This window comes from Phascolarctos cinereus, unplaced genomic scaffold (assembly GCF_003287225.1).
Source record: "Phascolarctos cinereus isolate Bilbo 61053 unplaced genomic scaffold, phaCin_HiC Scaffold_5;HRSCAF=322, whole genome shotgun sequence".
Classification (NCBI taxonomy): Eukaryota; Metazoa; Chordata; class Mammalia; order Diprotodontia; family Phascolarctidae; genus Phascolarctos; species Phascolarctos cinereus.
This window is the reverse complement of record NW_027555958.1, coordinates 260832360-260849972: the sequence shown is the minus strand read 5'-3', so window position 1 is coordinate 260849972 and position 17613 is coordinate 260832360. Positions and strand designations below refer to the sequence as shown.

Here is a 17613-nt window from a genome sequence, read left to right as displayed (position 1 = left end):
TTGTACACAGTAGCAGCCACATTGTGTGATGACTAACTTTCATTGACTTGGCTTTCTCAGCAATGCAAAGACTCATGATAGAAAATGCTATCCACATCCAGAGAAAGAACCATGGAGTGTGAATGCAAATTGCAGCATACTATCTGATCTCTTTTTTTCTTTAATTGTTTTGTTTTGTTTCTTCTTTCTTGTGGTTCCCATTGGTTCTAATACTTCTTTAAAACATGACTAATGTGAAAATATGTTTAACATGAATGTATATGTAGAGCCTCTATCAGATTGTATGCTGTCTTGGGGAATGGAGGAGGTGAGGGAAAAAGAGAAAATTGAAAACTCACAATCTTATGAAAATGAATGTTGAAAACCAAAAAAATTAATTAAAAAAATAAGATATTTGTAAAGTGCTTTGAAAACCATAAAGCACTATATAAATGTGTGTTATTAGTATTCTATTATTGTTATTTAGAAAGGAAGACAAACTTGCTAATGAGTCAGTTGAGACAGAAGGAACTCTGTCAGTTGAGAGAGATTCATTGCTGGAAGTCAAAAGGAAAGCCAGTTATGGGAGAAGAACCTAGCTCTTGAGGAGGAATGATGCTATACTTCTCAAGAGTAGGGAGGTTTTCTGTCTTGTCTTGGAAAAGGAAACTTATAGTCAACAAGCATCTTTCACACATCAGGTACAACTTCCTACATAACTCTTTCCCAATTCCCTCAGTTATTAAGACTTCCTCCATCTTGAAATTGCTTTATTTTTTATATACTTAATGCTTATTTATCAGAGAAGGAAATGGCAAACCACTCCAGTATCTTTGCCAAGAAAGCTCCATGAGCAATTGTTCCTGAACACGATTGAATGACTGAAAAACAAAAATTAATTTACTTGTACAACCATTGTATGTCCCCAAAAGAATGTAAGGTCCTTAAGAGCAGGAACTGTTTCATTTTTATTGTATTTATTGTATTTATTGTATTCCCAGTGCCTAGAAATAATGTTAGTAGGTGATTTATGAATATTTGTTGAAGTTGAGACTGCCACTTATCTCTTTATAAGGTAGATAGGTTCCAGAGGAAAACACTGAACCCTGCATCCTCACATTATGGATCTATAAGCATTTACAGAGTTTTCTTCCCATGGCAAAGAAAATGGCAGATATATATATATATATATATATATATATATATATATATATATATATATATATACACACCACACACACAACACACACATACATACATATATATGTATACACATACATATGTATGTATACACACATACATACATACATATGTATACACACACACATATATATGTATATATGTACGTCTGTGTGTTATTTCTCTACTATTCTATTCTGTAAGTTACATGAAGAAAACAAATCTCTTCCATTCCTTAACCCCACCTAGAGGTAGAAAGTAACTACTTCTAAGCTGGATTCTTTTTCAATAGCTGGCTGTCTTTGCTATTACCAGATGCTCTTCCAACTGACAAAGCTTCTCCTGACTCAATAGATGCCTTAGAGAGTGTTGTCTCTGTTATTTGCTTCTTTCATGCTACAATTTTATAAAATGACCTGGCTAAAACTCAATCAATCAGTAATCCCTTAATCATTTCCTGACTCCCTCATCACTAGAAGATGAATCTCCTCTATAACATTTGTGCTGAGTGATCAGCTAACCTATGCCTGAATACCTTCAGTGACAAAGAATTCACTACCTAAATGAAGAAATTACTTCCTTAATTGGAAAATTCTAATTATTACAGATGTTTTCTTTATATTGAAATAAATCTGCCTCCCTAGAATTTTGGTCATTGGCCCTAGTTCTACTCTTGTAGGTAGAGAATATAATCTACTCCCTCTTCTTCTGACAGCAATTTAAAGTTCAGGGGCACAATCAGTTTTTGTAACATTAGTAGTAAACCTAAGAACACAAACTATGCATATATTTCCAATAAAGCAACAGATATAATGATATTTTGAGCACCTCCTGATGAATATAGGAAAAATTATAATGCACATAAATGTACATATATATTGATATATATATATATAAATACATATGCACACACATACTTTTTATACATATAATTATATATGTATTCACATTTCCTTATATATGTACATAAGACTGCCTAGCCCTCTAGGAAATCAGAAAATTAAAAATCTATTTGGGATACTTAGCATAAATAAATAAATACAAGTATAATATATGATTATAAGTACAGAGTCTCACATTATTTGATTATCTTGGAACAGATTTCACACTGAAACATTTTTTGCTCTGACTTTCGTAATTGGACATCTGGCTTATAATCTGATTTGAAATCAGATATCTCTGGATATCTGATTTACTTGATAATTTATCCTTTTTAGCCCCAACCAAAGAGAGAATATTTTCACTAAGACCCTATAAATCCTAACAGTATGAGATACTTTTCAGTTTGGACTTCTGGCCTACTCCTTTTGACTTCAGGTTGAAAGTGTTCTTCTAGTGATAAAATGAAAGGCACCACATATAACAAATATATATACAGCAGCATTTTTTGTAGCAACAGAGAATTAGAAACATGTATCCATCAGCTGGAGAATTGCTAAATAAGATAGGGTAAATAAATTAAGATATTCACATAAGAAACAGTAAATCTGATGAATACAGAGTATCATGGGAAAACCTATATATGAAAAAGGCAGAGTGATATAAGCAGAACCAGGAAAACTATATGTGCAATAACTAGAACAATGGAAAGAATGATGACAAAAAAATCAAACCTAATGCTGTGAAAATATAATGACCAAGCTTGACCCCAAGGAAGAGAGCTTCCCCATCTTCTTTATAGAAATGATGGATGGACTTGAAACACTCCATATAATGTTGGACTTTTTTTTTAATGTATTCACTAATTTGTTAAACTACATATTTTCCTAGGTGTTATAAAATTCCTGAGAGGATGTAGACATTAAAGATGAGAGAGAAAGAGAGAGAGAGAGAGATGATGATGATGATGATGATGATGATGATAGAAGGTGCAATCTTCTAGAAAATATGGGAGAGAAAAAGAATAAAGGGCATATATATGTGGCCCTCACCTGAAAGAATGGGAAGGTGGCTTGGGAGGCTTGAGAACATACAAGAAGTTTTCACACAGCTTCTTTGGTAAGATAGAGAATCAGTTAGATATGAGTAGAATAATTGCCTTAGAGCTGAGAGGACCCAGTTTAAATTAAGTAACAGATTTATAGAAGACCCAATTAGCATGGTTTTGGGGTTTCTGTAATTAACTATAACCTACCTTACACATATCTTGTTATGTACAGAGTTGTTTTTGTATTGTCTTCTCCATTAATATATGATCTCATTGACTGTTTTTGACTTTCTTTGTATCCCCAGCACTTAACACAGTACTAAGTACCTAGTACATAGTAAGCAACATATAGTAAGCAACATTCAACAGCTCATGAAAAAGATGATGACAGTAATATAGGGTAAGAATTTGATTAAGCATGATGGTAACAAAAGATTTCAGAGTAGAGGACAGTGTGGAGCTAAACTGATTCATTAAAGGGATATGATTGAGGGATAAGTATAATGCGAAGAGTGAAGAGATGATGGCCTGGGAAGGTATTGAGAGATGGCAGGATCAAAGTTCTTGTAAGGATGAAAAAGAGAATTAATGTGCACAATGTTCAGGGAAAATGGAATGATGAGAGATTATGACCCAATAAAGTGGAATATTTATTGATGATGGCAAGATCAAAGTTGTAGTTGAGATGGAGTAGAGGAGAATTTGATCAAGAGAATTGAGTAGACTGAGGGACTAGAAAGAATATTTCAGGAAACATATATATATGTATGTGTATATACATACACACACATACACGTGTACATACATATATACATATATAATACACACATATACATATACATATACATTTGTGTGTCTCCTACCATGAACACAAGAGTTGGAATGAAGAAGGGAAACTATGATTTGGATGCTAAAGTCATTGAGAAAACAGAGAATGACCTGGAGGTGACAAATAACCAGAATCTGACTGGGTAATAAGTTTGGATATGGTAAACTTCAGAAGAGGAGGGGTCGATAAGAAATGATAGTAGAAAGAAAGTCTGGAAAGATATAAAAGAGTATGTTAACTCCCTCTTTTGGATCAGTGAGTCAGGGAATATGAGAAAAGGTGAAATCAGTACTGTAAAGGATGTCCTGAAATGCAATATGATCCAAGGGAAGTCAAGTTTCAGTGAATGCTAGAAGACAGACGGAGTGTAAAAGTAAAAGGTTTTAAGATAAAAGGAAGTTTGTTATTTATGGAGTCCAAGTGAAGTCAACAAGCATTTATTAAGGTCCTATCATGTCACTACTGTAAGGAGTGAATAATAGTATAGATGAAAGGTTAAAGAATGTATATAAGAATATAAGAGGCTATTGAAATGGTCCTGGTAAGAGATAATAAAACCTAGGCTATAGTAATAGCAGTGGAAAGGAAAAAAAAGATAACAGATTACAAAGGTAATAAACTGACAAGACTTTTTGACTAATTCTGTGTGAAGGGTTCAAGAATAAGTAGGAATCAAAGTTAATGCCAAGATGTTGAGCCTGAGTAATTGACAGAAAGCTACTTCAAATTTAAAAAAAAATAGGAAAATAATGAAGACAAGCTGATTTTCAGTAAGTTCTCTTTTGGACAGGAGTTTGAAAGTGCTGGTCAGATAGCCAAATAGAAATGAATAACAGAGTTGGAAATGTTGGTCTGGAGCTTAGAAAAGTGCTGGAGACATTCACTGGAGAGTCATCCATATCAGTAAAGCTATGGAATTGAATAGGATCGAGAAAGGAGACAGCGCATAGAGCACAGGGAAGAAGGCCAAGGTACAGGAGGAAGAAAAATACCTAGAAGAGTATAATATCATCAAAACCAGGGCAGAGTTGGGGGCAGCTAGATGGTGCAGTGGATAGAGCTCTGGCCTTGGAGTCAAGAGGACCAGAGTTCAAATCCAGCCTTAGATATTTGATACTTACTAGCTGTGTGACCCTGGGCAAGTCACTCAACCTCCAATTGCCTCAGTAAAACAAACAAACAAAAAAACGGGAGAGGAGTCGGTCAGTCAATGAGCACTTACGAAGGATTTGCCAGGCATTGTACTAAGTGTTGGTGACAAAAATGAGGGATGAAGTGGGAAGGCGATAAGCTATTCACCCTCACATTAGAATGTGAGGAGTTCACATTCTAATGAAGAAGACACTGTTGTTATTGAATAAATTGTTGTTCTGGTCTGCTTATTTCACACTATATCAATACATACAAATCGTCCCAGATTTCTTTTTTTTAATTTTAATTTTCAATCCCAAATTAATTTTCTCCCTCCTCCTTCTCCTCCACCCATTGAGATATCCATTATACATATATAGTCATGCAAAATATATATCTTCATTAGAGATGTTCTGGGGAAAGGAAGGAGGAAAATTAAGAAAGGGAAAAAGTATGCTTCAATCTTCAATCTGTATCCATCAGTTCTCTAACTGGAGTTGGATAGCATTTTATATCATAAGTTCTTTGGAAATTGTGGTGGCTTATTTTATTGATCAGAGTTACTAATTCTTTCATGGTTGATTTTCCTTACAATATTACTATTACTGTGTACATTTTTTCCTGGTTCTGTTCTCCTCACTCTGCATCAGTTCATAAATGCTTTTCCAGGTTTTTCTGAAACTATCCCCTTCATCATTTATTACAGCAGAATATTATTCCATCACATCCATATACCATAACTTGTTCAGCCATTCTCCCACTGATGGGCAATTCTTTGCCACCACAAAAAGAGCTGCTATAAATATTTTTGTACATATGTGTCCTTTTCTATTTTCTTTGATCTCCTGGGGATATAGACCTATCAGTAGTATTGCTGGATCGCAGGGTATGCACAGTTTTATAGCCTTTCAGGCATAGTTCCAAATTGTTCTCCAGAATGGTTGGACTAGTTCACAGTTTCATGACAGTACATTAATGTACCTGTTTTCCCACATTCCCTTCAGCATTTGTTATTTTGCTTTTCTGTCATCTTAGCAAATCTGATGGGGGTTAGTTGATACCTCAGAATTGATTTAATTTGTGTTTCTCTTATTATTAGTGATTTAGAGCATTTTTTAATAAAACCATTGAAAGCTTGATGTTTTTCTCTGGATACTGCTGAATACCCTCTGAATTTCTCTAGATATACTTTCATCATTTATCCGGTAAAGAACAGCTTTTATTCTTATAACTTTGAATCAAGTGAAGTCAACTTATTGAGTAATTTCTATGTACCAGATACAACGGAGATACAAAGAAAGGCAAAAGCAATAAGAAGCTCTCAATCTAGTGGATAGAGGATTGCAAACAATTATGGATGAACATGCTACATACAGGTTATATTTGAGATAATCCCAAAAGGAAAGCAGCAACAAGTCTAAGGGAGAACAGGAAAGGATTCTTGGAGAAGATAGAATTTTAGCTGATATCTAAAGGAAGTCAAGAGGCAGAGGTGAGGAGGGAGAAAATTCCAGGTATGGAGGATAGCCAGCAAAAATGCATAAAGTCACAAAATAAAGTATATTATTTGAGGAGTATCAGTGAGGCTTGTGTCAGTAGATCATTGAGTATGTGAAGAGTGAATAAGGGGTAAGAAGTTCAGAAAGGTTGGAAGAGGTCAGTGCATGAAGGGCTTTAAATGCCAAATAGAGGATTTTATATTTGATTCTAGAGATAAGAGTAAGCAGGGATTCAGGAGAGAAGGGTCAAGCATAGCTAGAGTGGAACACTGGATTAAGTAGAATTGAGGAGATGGGATTTAGAAAACAGGTGAGGGGAAGGAGAAAGGGGCAAAAGAAAGGTATTTGTTCTTTGGCAGTCAGGGTTTTAGTACCACTGGAATACAGAGAATAAAAGGGAGTGGGAGTGTGCTTACAGTTGGGGACTATATCCAAGAGGAATATCATTAGAGAAAGTCTATTTAGGGAGGCAAATGATTAAAAGGTCCTAAGTTTTTGTTTTTGTGTTTTTAGTTTTTTATAAATCGTTCCTTTATAGAAAGGGCCGATTCCCAAACTGGCCAGACTGTCACACAAGAGAAGCATTCAGAAACCCAAAGATGTAAAAACGAAGCAAAAACAAACCAAAAAAACCACCACAAAACAAATAAACAAAAAAAAGTCCAGGATTGGATTCCCAGGTTCCCCCCAAACCCAAGAGTCCTCTTTTTCTCTGGGAGCCAAATGGAAGCAAGCCTAGCCCAGCAAAAAGAGGACCAGAGCCCCCCAGAGTTTCCACTGAGTTGTATGGAAAAAACCAGAAATTCCAACACAGGGTTCCCACCACTCTCAGAAAGGATTCACAGCTTTGGGATTGGAGGTTGCTTTCAATTGTGTGGGAAGGAGTAAATAGATTTGAATATTTCAAAAAATAATTTTTTCTTCCTCCCCACCCCAAGGAAGACACAGGGGAAAGATTACAGATGAGACAGATTTGGGAGAAGATGTTGCCAAATGTCTCTTCTAGAGACTAGAGAGAGACATTAAGAAGGGATGGGGAGGATCCAAAGGCTGTCCTGTAGAGTGGACATGAGGCCAGTGAGGGTAACACTCAGTCTAGGAGAGTTTAGAAGCTTCCTGTTGAGGCCTGAAGGAGGACTTTGGGAACCTTGTCTGAAAGAATGAGATAGAGGGACCAGGTATGAAGTAGATCCAGTATTGAAACTAGAGCTAGGCAAGTGTCCTAATGGATGGTGATGTAGTCCTACAGGAGGCAGAGACTTAGATCCCTCTGGAGCTGGTCTCATGGGAGCCCAGTCTGGTGATGGAGCTAGCAAAGGATGGTGGCACTGAATGGTCTGGCTTGCCCTTAGGGCAGATTTGGGAAGCTCTGGTGTTCAGTACAACATTAGAACTGGCAATCGGGTGGGGTTCCCACTTGAATCCAAGGCAACAAGTAGGGCTGATCCTGCAGTAGAGTTTGTGTTGGAATAGTGGGGTTCCACCTGAAGCCAAAAGCCAAGAGACAGGTAAGGTAAGAGGATAGGGGTAATACTGTATATTAAGAAGATGGGTTCATGAGAAGAAATCTAGGAATCAAAGAGGAGGAAGCATGGTGGAGAGCACTTCAGAATAGATCAATAAAGGAAGAAACAGAGATATTGTCCCTAGATATACTATGGACTACCTGAACAAGAAAAGGAAATAGGTGGGTTCATAAACATCACTATCCTGCCACAGAAGCATGATATAGCAGTGATTAAAAACCACAACTATTTGGATTTTGTCCCTCTTTTTTCAGAATTAGGGAGAAATTGACAATTTTTTCAGACTAGCTTTCCTTTGCATTGTTGTTCACTCTTTTATAGAAAATACTTGCCAAGAACTCAATACAAATCAGCTTATCTTCACTGGAAGGGAAAGTACCTTATAAAAGTATAGATAGCCAATAAACGAGTTCTTTTGATAACTGTTCATATTCTTTCATCATTTTATTTATCATGGCATTGTTCAGTATTACTTTATTATCTTATTACTTCTCTACATGTCTTGAATATCAGGGCTTATTGAGATACTAAAATATTCCAATGTCCTAAATGGATCTGTAATCTTACTGATTTGAGAGCTCTCTCTCTGCCCATATTTGATATAAATAGTTTTTCCCCCAATCCAAAGCTTCCTATCTCATCCTAGTTACATTGGTTCTATTCTTACAAAAGCTTTTCAGTATCATTTAATTAAAATTCCAGAAAAGAAACGATGTCCAGAAGGAAAGGGCAGTCAACATCTTGTCAAATGCTTCAGAGAAATCAAGAAAGGTGAGACTAAGAAAAGCCCATCAGATTTTGCAATTAAAAGATCATTGGTAATTTTAGGACAGCAGTGACAGTTGAGTCATGAGGTCAGAAGCCAGACAAAGTAAATAAGAAAAGCAATACAAAGACTCAGATAAAAAGTTGGTGTGTTTTTCCTCCTAAGTTTTACAGTTACGACTTCAGCAAAGAAGGACCCAAGAACAACTGGCTAATCAAGACATAATGCTGTGTGAGTATCTTCTACCATTCTTGGATTATTCTCTATTGATAATTTGCCTCCATTATGAAATTTCTATTTAATATCTTAGATTGTGAGTATATTCACTGTGAACAGGGGTACTTTTCAGTGGACTTTGACTCTGGTAGGATATAGAGGACTGCCTTTGCCTTGACATACTGAACACAAATTGCTTTTCTGATAAATACAACCTTGGCAAGTGTCCATTCCCAATATATTATAATTCACTGTCATCTGATTGTAGAAATGTACACTTCTAATCTGTAACTGCCAAGTATTTCCTCTCTTTCAACTGGAATTCCAATACCGGTACCACCATATATGATGCAACATTATTGTAACAAGTTGAGCAAGAGGCAAAGATATATTAAATAGCTATATTTCCACAATTATTATTTACTAATTACCAGAAAAAAATGTCCAAGTGAATAGATCTTTTTAGCCAGAACAATTTGAAAAGACCATCTACTGAGTTGTAAAGTATTTACCTACATTAATTGAAGGGATACTCACACCATTGAAAACAAGAACATTTCAGGATTATTTTTACATTTTATCCAGTCTGTTTAATTAAAAGAAAATATTGTTTTAATAATATTTGTAAATGACAGGTATTTGAAACTTTTCCCCTCACATCAAAATACTGAAGTGTGCATTTACCCAGTTATTTTCCCCCAGCAACAAAAGGTGGAGAAAAACTACATTGGTGGTTCTCAAACTTAATTTCTTTATACTTTTAAATAATTATTGAGGACACCAAAGGGCTTTTGTTTATGTGGGTTATGTCTATCAATATTTATCATAACAAATTAAAACACAAATTTTATATTTATTCATTTAAAAATAACAATAATAAATTTATCACATGTTAACATAAGTAACGGTTTCGTGAAAAAAAATTTCTAAAACAAAAATAGTGAGGCATAACATCATTTTACATACTTTTGCAAATCTCTTTAATGTCTGGCTCAATGGAAGGTGGGTGGATTCTTTTATCTGTTCTGCATTCAATCTGTTGTGATATATTGTTTTGGTTAAAGTATATGAAGAAAATTGGGTCTCATACAGATATGTAGTTGAGAAAAGGAGGAGTATTTTAACAGGCAACTAATGTCTTAGTATTGTTACGAAATTAGTATGAAACCTTGTGGACCCCTTGAAAGAGTCTTGGGGATTCCCTGGGGGAACTTAGGTCATACATCCAGAACTGTTAGCCTAGAGTCCTAAATGATAAAAGTAATTTAATCTTTAATCTTCAGCATAGGTATGTTTGAATATTCTCCCTCAGAAAATCGATACAATAACACAAATATAAGTTCTGAGCCCCTGTGATATGACTATCATCATTTTATTACTTTATGGCAGCAAATTCAGTACTTATAGTACTTATCTCCCGGGGCTACTTTGAGGATAAAGTGAGAAAATATTTATAAAGCGTTATGTAAACCTTAAAGTACTAGAAAATAATAGCTAGGTGGTGGTGTAGTGGTGGTGGTAGCAATAGTAGTAGCAGTGTTCCCTTACGTAACTTTACCTGGACTTATCACATTACTAGTGGTTTTATATATTGTGATTCATGTGTTCTCATGGTTTGAACAATAAGGTAAGTATTCTGCCTGAGATTCAAATTTAAAACTATGAATTTTATAGACCTTTTCTTTTGTTTTTGATTAAAAATATAACTGTCCTAAAACAGGAAAACAGAAAATAACTTGGAGGTAATTGTAGAGAGCCAGCTTTATAAAAGAGCTAGATATAATTTGATACTAATTCTTAACTACTATCAGAATCACAGGATTTTGGAGCTGGAAGGGACCTCAGCAACAACTTAATCCAACCTACACACGCTTTACCTGATAAGTGGTTACCCAACATTTGCTAAGAAATTTCCAGAGATGGGGAATCCACTACATCCTGAGGCAGCCCATTCCACTTTAGGATAACATTTTTAAGGAAGTTTTCCCTTATATCCAGCCTAAATTAGCCTTTTTGCAACAACCATTCTTGGTTCTGCCTTCTAGTGCCAAACAGAACAAGTCTAATCCCTATTCTATATTGATGGCCCTTCAAGTAATTGAAGATAGTTAATATATGCCCCCCTTCCTGAGTCTCCTCTTCTCCAATTTAAATATCCCCTGTTCCTTCAGTCTTCACAATAAACTTAAGGCCTTTGATCATCCTTATTGTCTCTCCCTGAAAACTCTCAAGTTTATGTATGTCCTTCTTAAAATGTAACACTCAGAGTTTAACACAGCATTTCAACTCTTATTTGACAGTAGAATACAATGGTATTATCAACTTCTTTATTCCTGAAAGCTATGCCTCTCAATTTAGCCCAATTTCACATTAGCTTTTTGAGCTGAATTATCTTATTTTTGACTCCTACCCCTAGTCTCTTCTCCATAGTGTAATGAGAATGAACTTTTCTAACTCACCGTGAGTCTCTCCTTGTAGTTAAATTCCTCCTAGAATTTAGTCATGACTCTAGCTAGGGTTTCAGTTTGGGCTGGAATCAAAAGCTGTTGTTGGCTAATAAGCCAGTCCCCAAACTTCCTGCTGCTCAGTATCACAGTACCCTCACAGCTTAAAGAATAATTTCTATGAGTTCCTTCTTTTGTAATCTGTTTCTGAAATAAGCTCTACCACTTTAAACTTCCACCTACATACTAAAAGAAAGGTACAGAGAAAACTAGGGCAAAGCAACATCAAATCAATGGCATTTTCCCCCAGTTAGATAAATTTCCATTTTAATTTTAAATTTTTACTTACTGCTTCTTCTGCCAGGTATTTCTAGCAGCTAGATGGTATTGTTTATAATTTAAATAGAAAGCATTTTGGCACGGTAGAAAGAGCACTAAGAGCATTAAGATTAAAGAGAATTGAGTTTGAATCCCAGCTCTAGTACTAATGAGCTCTGCAACCTTAAGGCTGTCACTTAACCTCACTGGGCCTCAGTTTCTTCAACTGTAAAATGGAGTTTGATCTTTTCCAGCTCTATGAATCCTTTAACAAGTCCCTAACAACTTTCAACTTTTATAAGCTTCATTGAGAGAATTCTAAGAAAGATCATGATTTTTTTCCCATAAAACATTTTAACACACATTTAAAAAAGAAATTTTTAAAACATATATATGTATGTATATGTATATTATATATACACATATATACATATACATACATACACACACACATATATATATGTATCTATCTATCTATATCTATCTATCTATCTATCTATCTATCTATCTATCTATCTATCTATATAGGGAGAGGGACTGGTTTCATTACAGCCCTCAGACAAAATAATTCAGAAAGGGCCCCCATCCCACTCAATAATCAAAACCTATGGAAGTCTTTACACCTGTGTTGAGAAGTAAAAAGATCAAGCTTGTGTTTCACCTATTCTTTCTACTTCCAACACTTCTGTGAGAGATTAATGAGCACTGAAAGGTCTAAAAGAAACAAGAGGGGAAACCAAGGGTCTGCAGTTGACATGGGATAAAAGTCTTTCCAGATCAACTATTGTAGGTTCCTCTCCTGAATCCCACTATATATATATATATATATATATATATAATATATATATATATATAATATATATATATAAATCCATTTGTTTAGCTATTAATCCAGACGAATAGGATAGAATTTAATTTATAGAACCATTACAATCTATCATGATTCTCTGGGTTATCTACAAACTGGATATAAGTGGTATTCATTTTTTAAAATATGGCCACATCTTTACTTTGATCATTAATTAACCTGAACGCTAAAGCCAGACATCATCAAATTAAGGTACCACCTTAATGGTGGAGAGGCAAGTCATCAGGTAGAAGAGGTAGACTATAGGGTCTTTTGCCCCATCTAAGTAATGCATAGTCCTAAGAGACTTAAGAGTCACAGATCTCAAGTTGGCCCCATGTAATAAAACTTCCTGATCCTGGGAAAGGAAACTGAATTTGGATAAAAATTGTCTTTTCTGAAATGTAATTACCTAAGCAATGGGAGAACTTTGGGAAATAGATTTCCTAGAAAAAAAAAGATTCTCATCTTGTTTTGTGGTGCCTGAAGAACAAAAGAACAAAAGTTAACTTTTTAAAATGCTTATGAAAGATTTGTTTGAGATTGTTTTAAAAATTATTGTGGGAAATTATCTCCTTTTAAATTTAACTAGTTTGCTTTGTACTACTAAAGAAATGTGATTTCTCAATTAATTTTATAATCAAAATATTAGTATAGAATTTAGTTGGAAAATTATGTCCCAAAATGAATCTATTCATATTTCTGTGGCTTTTCAAAAGAAATCATTTGTATCAGGATTTTCAACTTAGTTATATCCCAGAGGTGTATTCTTAGGTAGATCATATGTTATATTTGACTAAATACATAGTAAGGACCTAGAAGGTATGTACCATTTAAAAAATCATTTAATTCAGTATTCCAATTCTAGATTATGAAGTTTATTTCTTAAACTTAGGTGAGTCAGAGTTGCTATGCTAAGGCACATGCTAAAATATTAATTAAGACTTTTTCTACTAGGAAAGTGTAAAATTCTAAGATACTAATTGAAAAATGTACTATGGGATTCACAGATGGAAGGAAGCTGAAACATCATCTAAGTCAACAATCTCATTTTACAGGCCTAGTGAGGTGAAATAACTTTCTCAAGGTAACATAGTTTATAAGAAGCAAAGTCAAGATTCAGAACCAAGGGTTGTTTTATTTTGTTTTTTTATTTAAAATCCCATGTTTTTTTCACTGAAGCACACATCCTTTACTCCAACACTTTGTTTCCTCCTCTAATTATTTCTTATTGTTTTGTTTGCCTCTGATGGAAATTGTCCCTTATGAACTTGTAGCCATTATGTCTATATTTTCCCTCCCCATTTTGTAAAGGTAAACTTACTTGAAGGTAAAGGCAAGAACTGGAGCTGTGCAAACAGTAGACACTCATCATGTCTGTTAAATAAATGAATGATCATTCACAAATAATAAATATTTTAGTTTAGTGAGAAAATTTTAGTTCATTTGCTATCCTTCACCAAAAATACTTCTGGGCCTCAGTCACGATCCTCTGACAACTACCTAACTGCCTAATGTCAGGGAAATTGCCTGCCTAGAGGCTGTTTGATCCTAGTAGCAGTTGGGAAGAAGTTTCTACCATTCCTCCTCCTCCTCCTTAAAGATGCAGAGAAAGGGATCCAGTGCCCCTTCATTTACAATCTTATGACAAAGCCTACCCAGACCCCTTTATTCTGGAAGGAATCAAGATCATTAATAGCTTTGGAAAGATCTGTCCCAGTCCTTAAGATTTCTCATTAAATTTTATTTTAGTTTCAGATTTGAATTCTCTTCCTTCCACCTCTCCTCCCATACCCCAATTTCTATTGAGAAAGCAAGAAAAACAAAACCTCTTACAAGCATGTAGAGTCAAGCAAAACAAATTCCAGCATTGGCTATATCCATAAAACCCTCAAAAACATAAGCATTGAGTTGCACACTTAAGTCCATCATCTCCCTATCTGGAGGTGGGTAACATGCTTCATCAGGAGTCTTCTGGAATTGTAGATAATCATTGTGTTGATCAGAGCTTAGCTGCCTCAAAAGATTATCTTCCATATTTTCATTTTCATATAACTTAGCAGTTGGGAGTGTTCCAAATGTCATTCCTCCTCAGAATTCTTAGGTAGAAGGAATAGTTTAGTCATGTTGATAAAACCTTTAAAAATTCTCCTACCTTTCCCCTCCCCCCTCCAAAAAAAACCCCCAAAAAACAAAAAACAGAGCAAAACTCTAGCTCTCTTCCCACTAGATGAACTGGCTAGCAGAGGCTATGGTTGCTAGATGGCCATAAGAAGGTAGAGCCTAAGAGTGAAAAGAAAAGGAAGGAATCCAGTGGGGAAGCATCATTCTGGACCTCAAGAGCAATCTAGTCCAATGGCTAGATTAATATAGATGAATTAACCAATGGCAATGATCTGTCTATAAACAGTGCTGCCTTTATTTGTTTTGCAGACTAATCCAGGCCACAGAATCCACATATTTACTGCAAAGTCTTGGTAAATTCCTGAATTCTGTGATACTCTTATCTTGAATAGCATGAAGAATGAATTGGGCAATTCCTGCACCCTCTGCACAACACCCCACTTCATCATGGTTTTAAGATTTTGCCTGGACAAAAGTCTTTTTTTCCTTTTTTTCAGTGCATTCACCTGACTTGGCTTCTCCATACAAGCATCCCACCCTATTGGCTGTTTAGCAGAATGCTGCACAGATGGGTCAATCTGTCTGCCTCTTTCTTTCTTGCTATTATATCAAAAATTTCAGAAGCAGGTTTCTTGGCCCTTCCTTCCAATTCCATCAAGATTCTGGCTCTCATTTATTTTTCCCAGATTTTTAAAAGTTACTTCAAAAACATTTCACAGAGAACAATGATCAAAATGATACTTTGAAATTTTATGTATATCATATATGTATATATATAGATACATGTATATGTGTGTGAATATATGTGTGTATATGTATATGTATATGTATTTATGTGTATATATGTATATGTATTTATATATATATTATGTCTCTCTTCCAAGGATTTCAAAACACTTCACATATGTTGTGACACATTCCTCCCAGTGCTGAAACTATGTCCTGGGTATATCAAAATGAGTTTTGGAAATTTCATCATCCCTCTTCAGTATACTGTCTGTCAAGTAGGCCCTGGAGAAGTCACTTGCTACTACAGCTTTCAAAGATGCTTCACTTCCCCAAAGGCTGAGTGGCTTGTAGGAACAGAGGTTATTATCCCAGTTGTCTTTTTACAAGTGAAATAATGAAATAACAGGCTTTTTAGATGGGAAACTGAGAGTAGAAGAAGATTAAGTGACTTGCTCAAATTTATCAAAGATAAATGACAAAATATCTCCCTCATTGTAGTTCCAGGATTATTTAGCTGAATATAGATGTGATTCTTAAAAATCACATCTCAGTATCCCTGGTGACTTTTCCAACATGCAAAGTCTTCCCTGGTAATGAGTAGGATGGTCTTCACTCTGCTGTTACCCAGTTCAGTAAGACTCTCCAGCCAACCTTACCTCTAGGAAAAATGGAGTCATACTCCACTTTATGACTTCCCCATAGACATATTGACATTTTATCTTCTTTCTGACTTCCCATGGGCCAGTTGCATGAGATCTATCTACAACATCAAATCTTTCTGAGCAAAAAGTGTGTAACACTGCCCCCCCCATCCCCAACAAAGCAAAGGTTTTCCCAATATTGCTGACCTAAATTAGTCAAAGCAAGAGAGAAATACAAATAACTTGCAACATTAGAGGTACAATGATAGAAAGAAAACATGTTTTCTTCTAGGAAATATATGACATTAGGCAAGTTGTTTACTTAACCCTCCCAGATCTAGCGTTAAAGGACCTCAATGTGAATCTTTGCTCTGCTATTTACTGCCTGTGTGCCCTTGGTCAAGTCACAGATTCTCTACTTCATGGTTTGCTCATTTGTGAAATGAGAGTGGTGGACTAGATGACCTCTTATGTTCCTACTACAGCTAAATATAGGATCCTATGATCTTGAAGTTTCATCCAATTACAAAATCCCATGGGATTATGATTCTATAGTTCTATGATTCAACTGACTCAAGAAGAATGCATTGAATATATTTCTAATTGAATTTACAACCAAACTCACATCAGAATTTCAGAGCTAGAAAGGACCTTAGAGATCCACTAGTAAATCTGAGGAAACTGAGACCCAAAGAGGTTAAGTGACACAGGTGGTAAGCAACAGAGTCAGAATTAGAACTCAGTTACTGGGTCCTAACTCTAAATGTAGGGCCCTTTTCACTGTACCATGTTGTACAGCCTACCTATTTTGTAAGTGATGAAATTTATACTCAGAAATTATAAGAAAATAATTTGTTCTATTTGAAATCACTTTCACTGTTTTTGCTTTGGAATCACCAAAATCCTTTTCAACCACAAATTTCATGGCCTTTAAAATGAGAGCATTTGATATTTGAAGTCTAAGGTGCTAAAATGAAAAATAGCAATTTTATTCATTTTTTAAATGCCAAAGTTTGAATGACTCAATTTGTCCATGCTCACTTTTAGAGATTAAACAATATTTTTTGAAGGTACAGGCCGAAAAAAAGTCTTTCTCCTCCACAAGGGTTATGAGTAGACCATGTTCCTTAAGGAAGATGGCTTACCTAGCACACATTAAGGTTTTAATATCCATTTTCCACTGGTTCTGTAACCTGTGGAAAAATCCATTTTCACCATACACAAGTCCAATCAATAAGTATTTATTAAGTGCCTACCTATACAGACCAGGAACTGTGTTAAGCACTGGGGATACAAAGAAAGGCAAAAAATATTCACTACCTTCAGAAACTAATGGTGGTGACAACCTGCAAACAAAAAGGTCCAAACAAGCTATATACAGGATAAATAGGAAATAACTAACAGAGAGAAGGCACCAGAATTGTGAATCTGGGAAAGGAATTCTGTTGAAGGTGGGAT

At 35.2% G+C, this 17613-nt stretch overlaps 1 protein-coding gene across 6 annotated transcripts in view; it reads left to right on the top strand.

Annotated features, from left to right (window-relative positions):
• Positions 1-17613, top strand: part of MYOCD (myocardin) — a 155654-nt gene that overhangs the window by 45710 nt on the left and 92331 nt on the right. For 5 of the 6 annotated variants that reach the window (XM_020965975.2, XM_078155782.1, XM_078155780.1 and 2 more), the window contains exon 2: positions 9002-9067. In XM_020965975.2, the coding sequence (XP_020821634.1) occupies positions 9002-9067 (66 nt within the window). Of the gene's footprint in view, positions 1-9001; positions 9068-15094; positions 15139-17613 lie in introns of all 6 variants that reach the window. The other variant, XM_078155783.1, reaches the window with a different exon arrangement.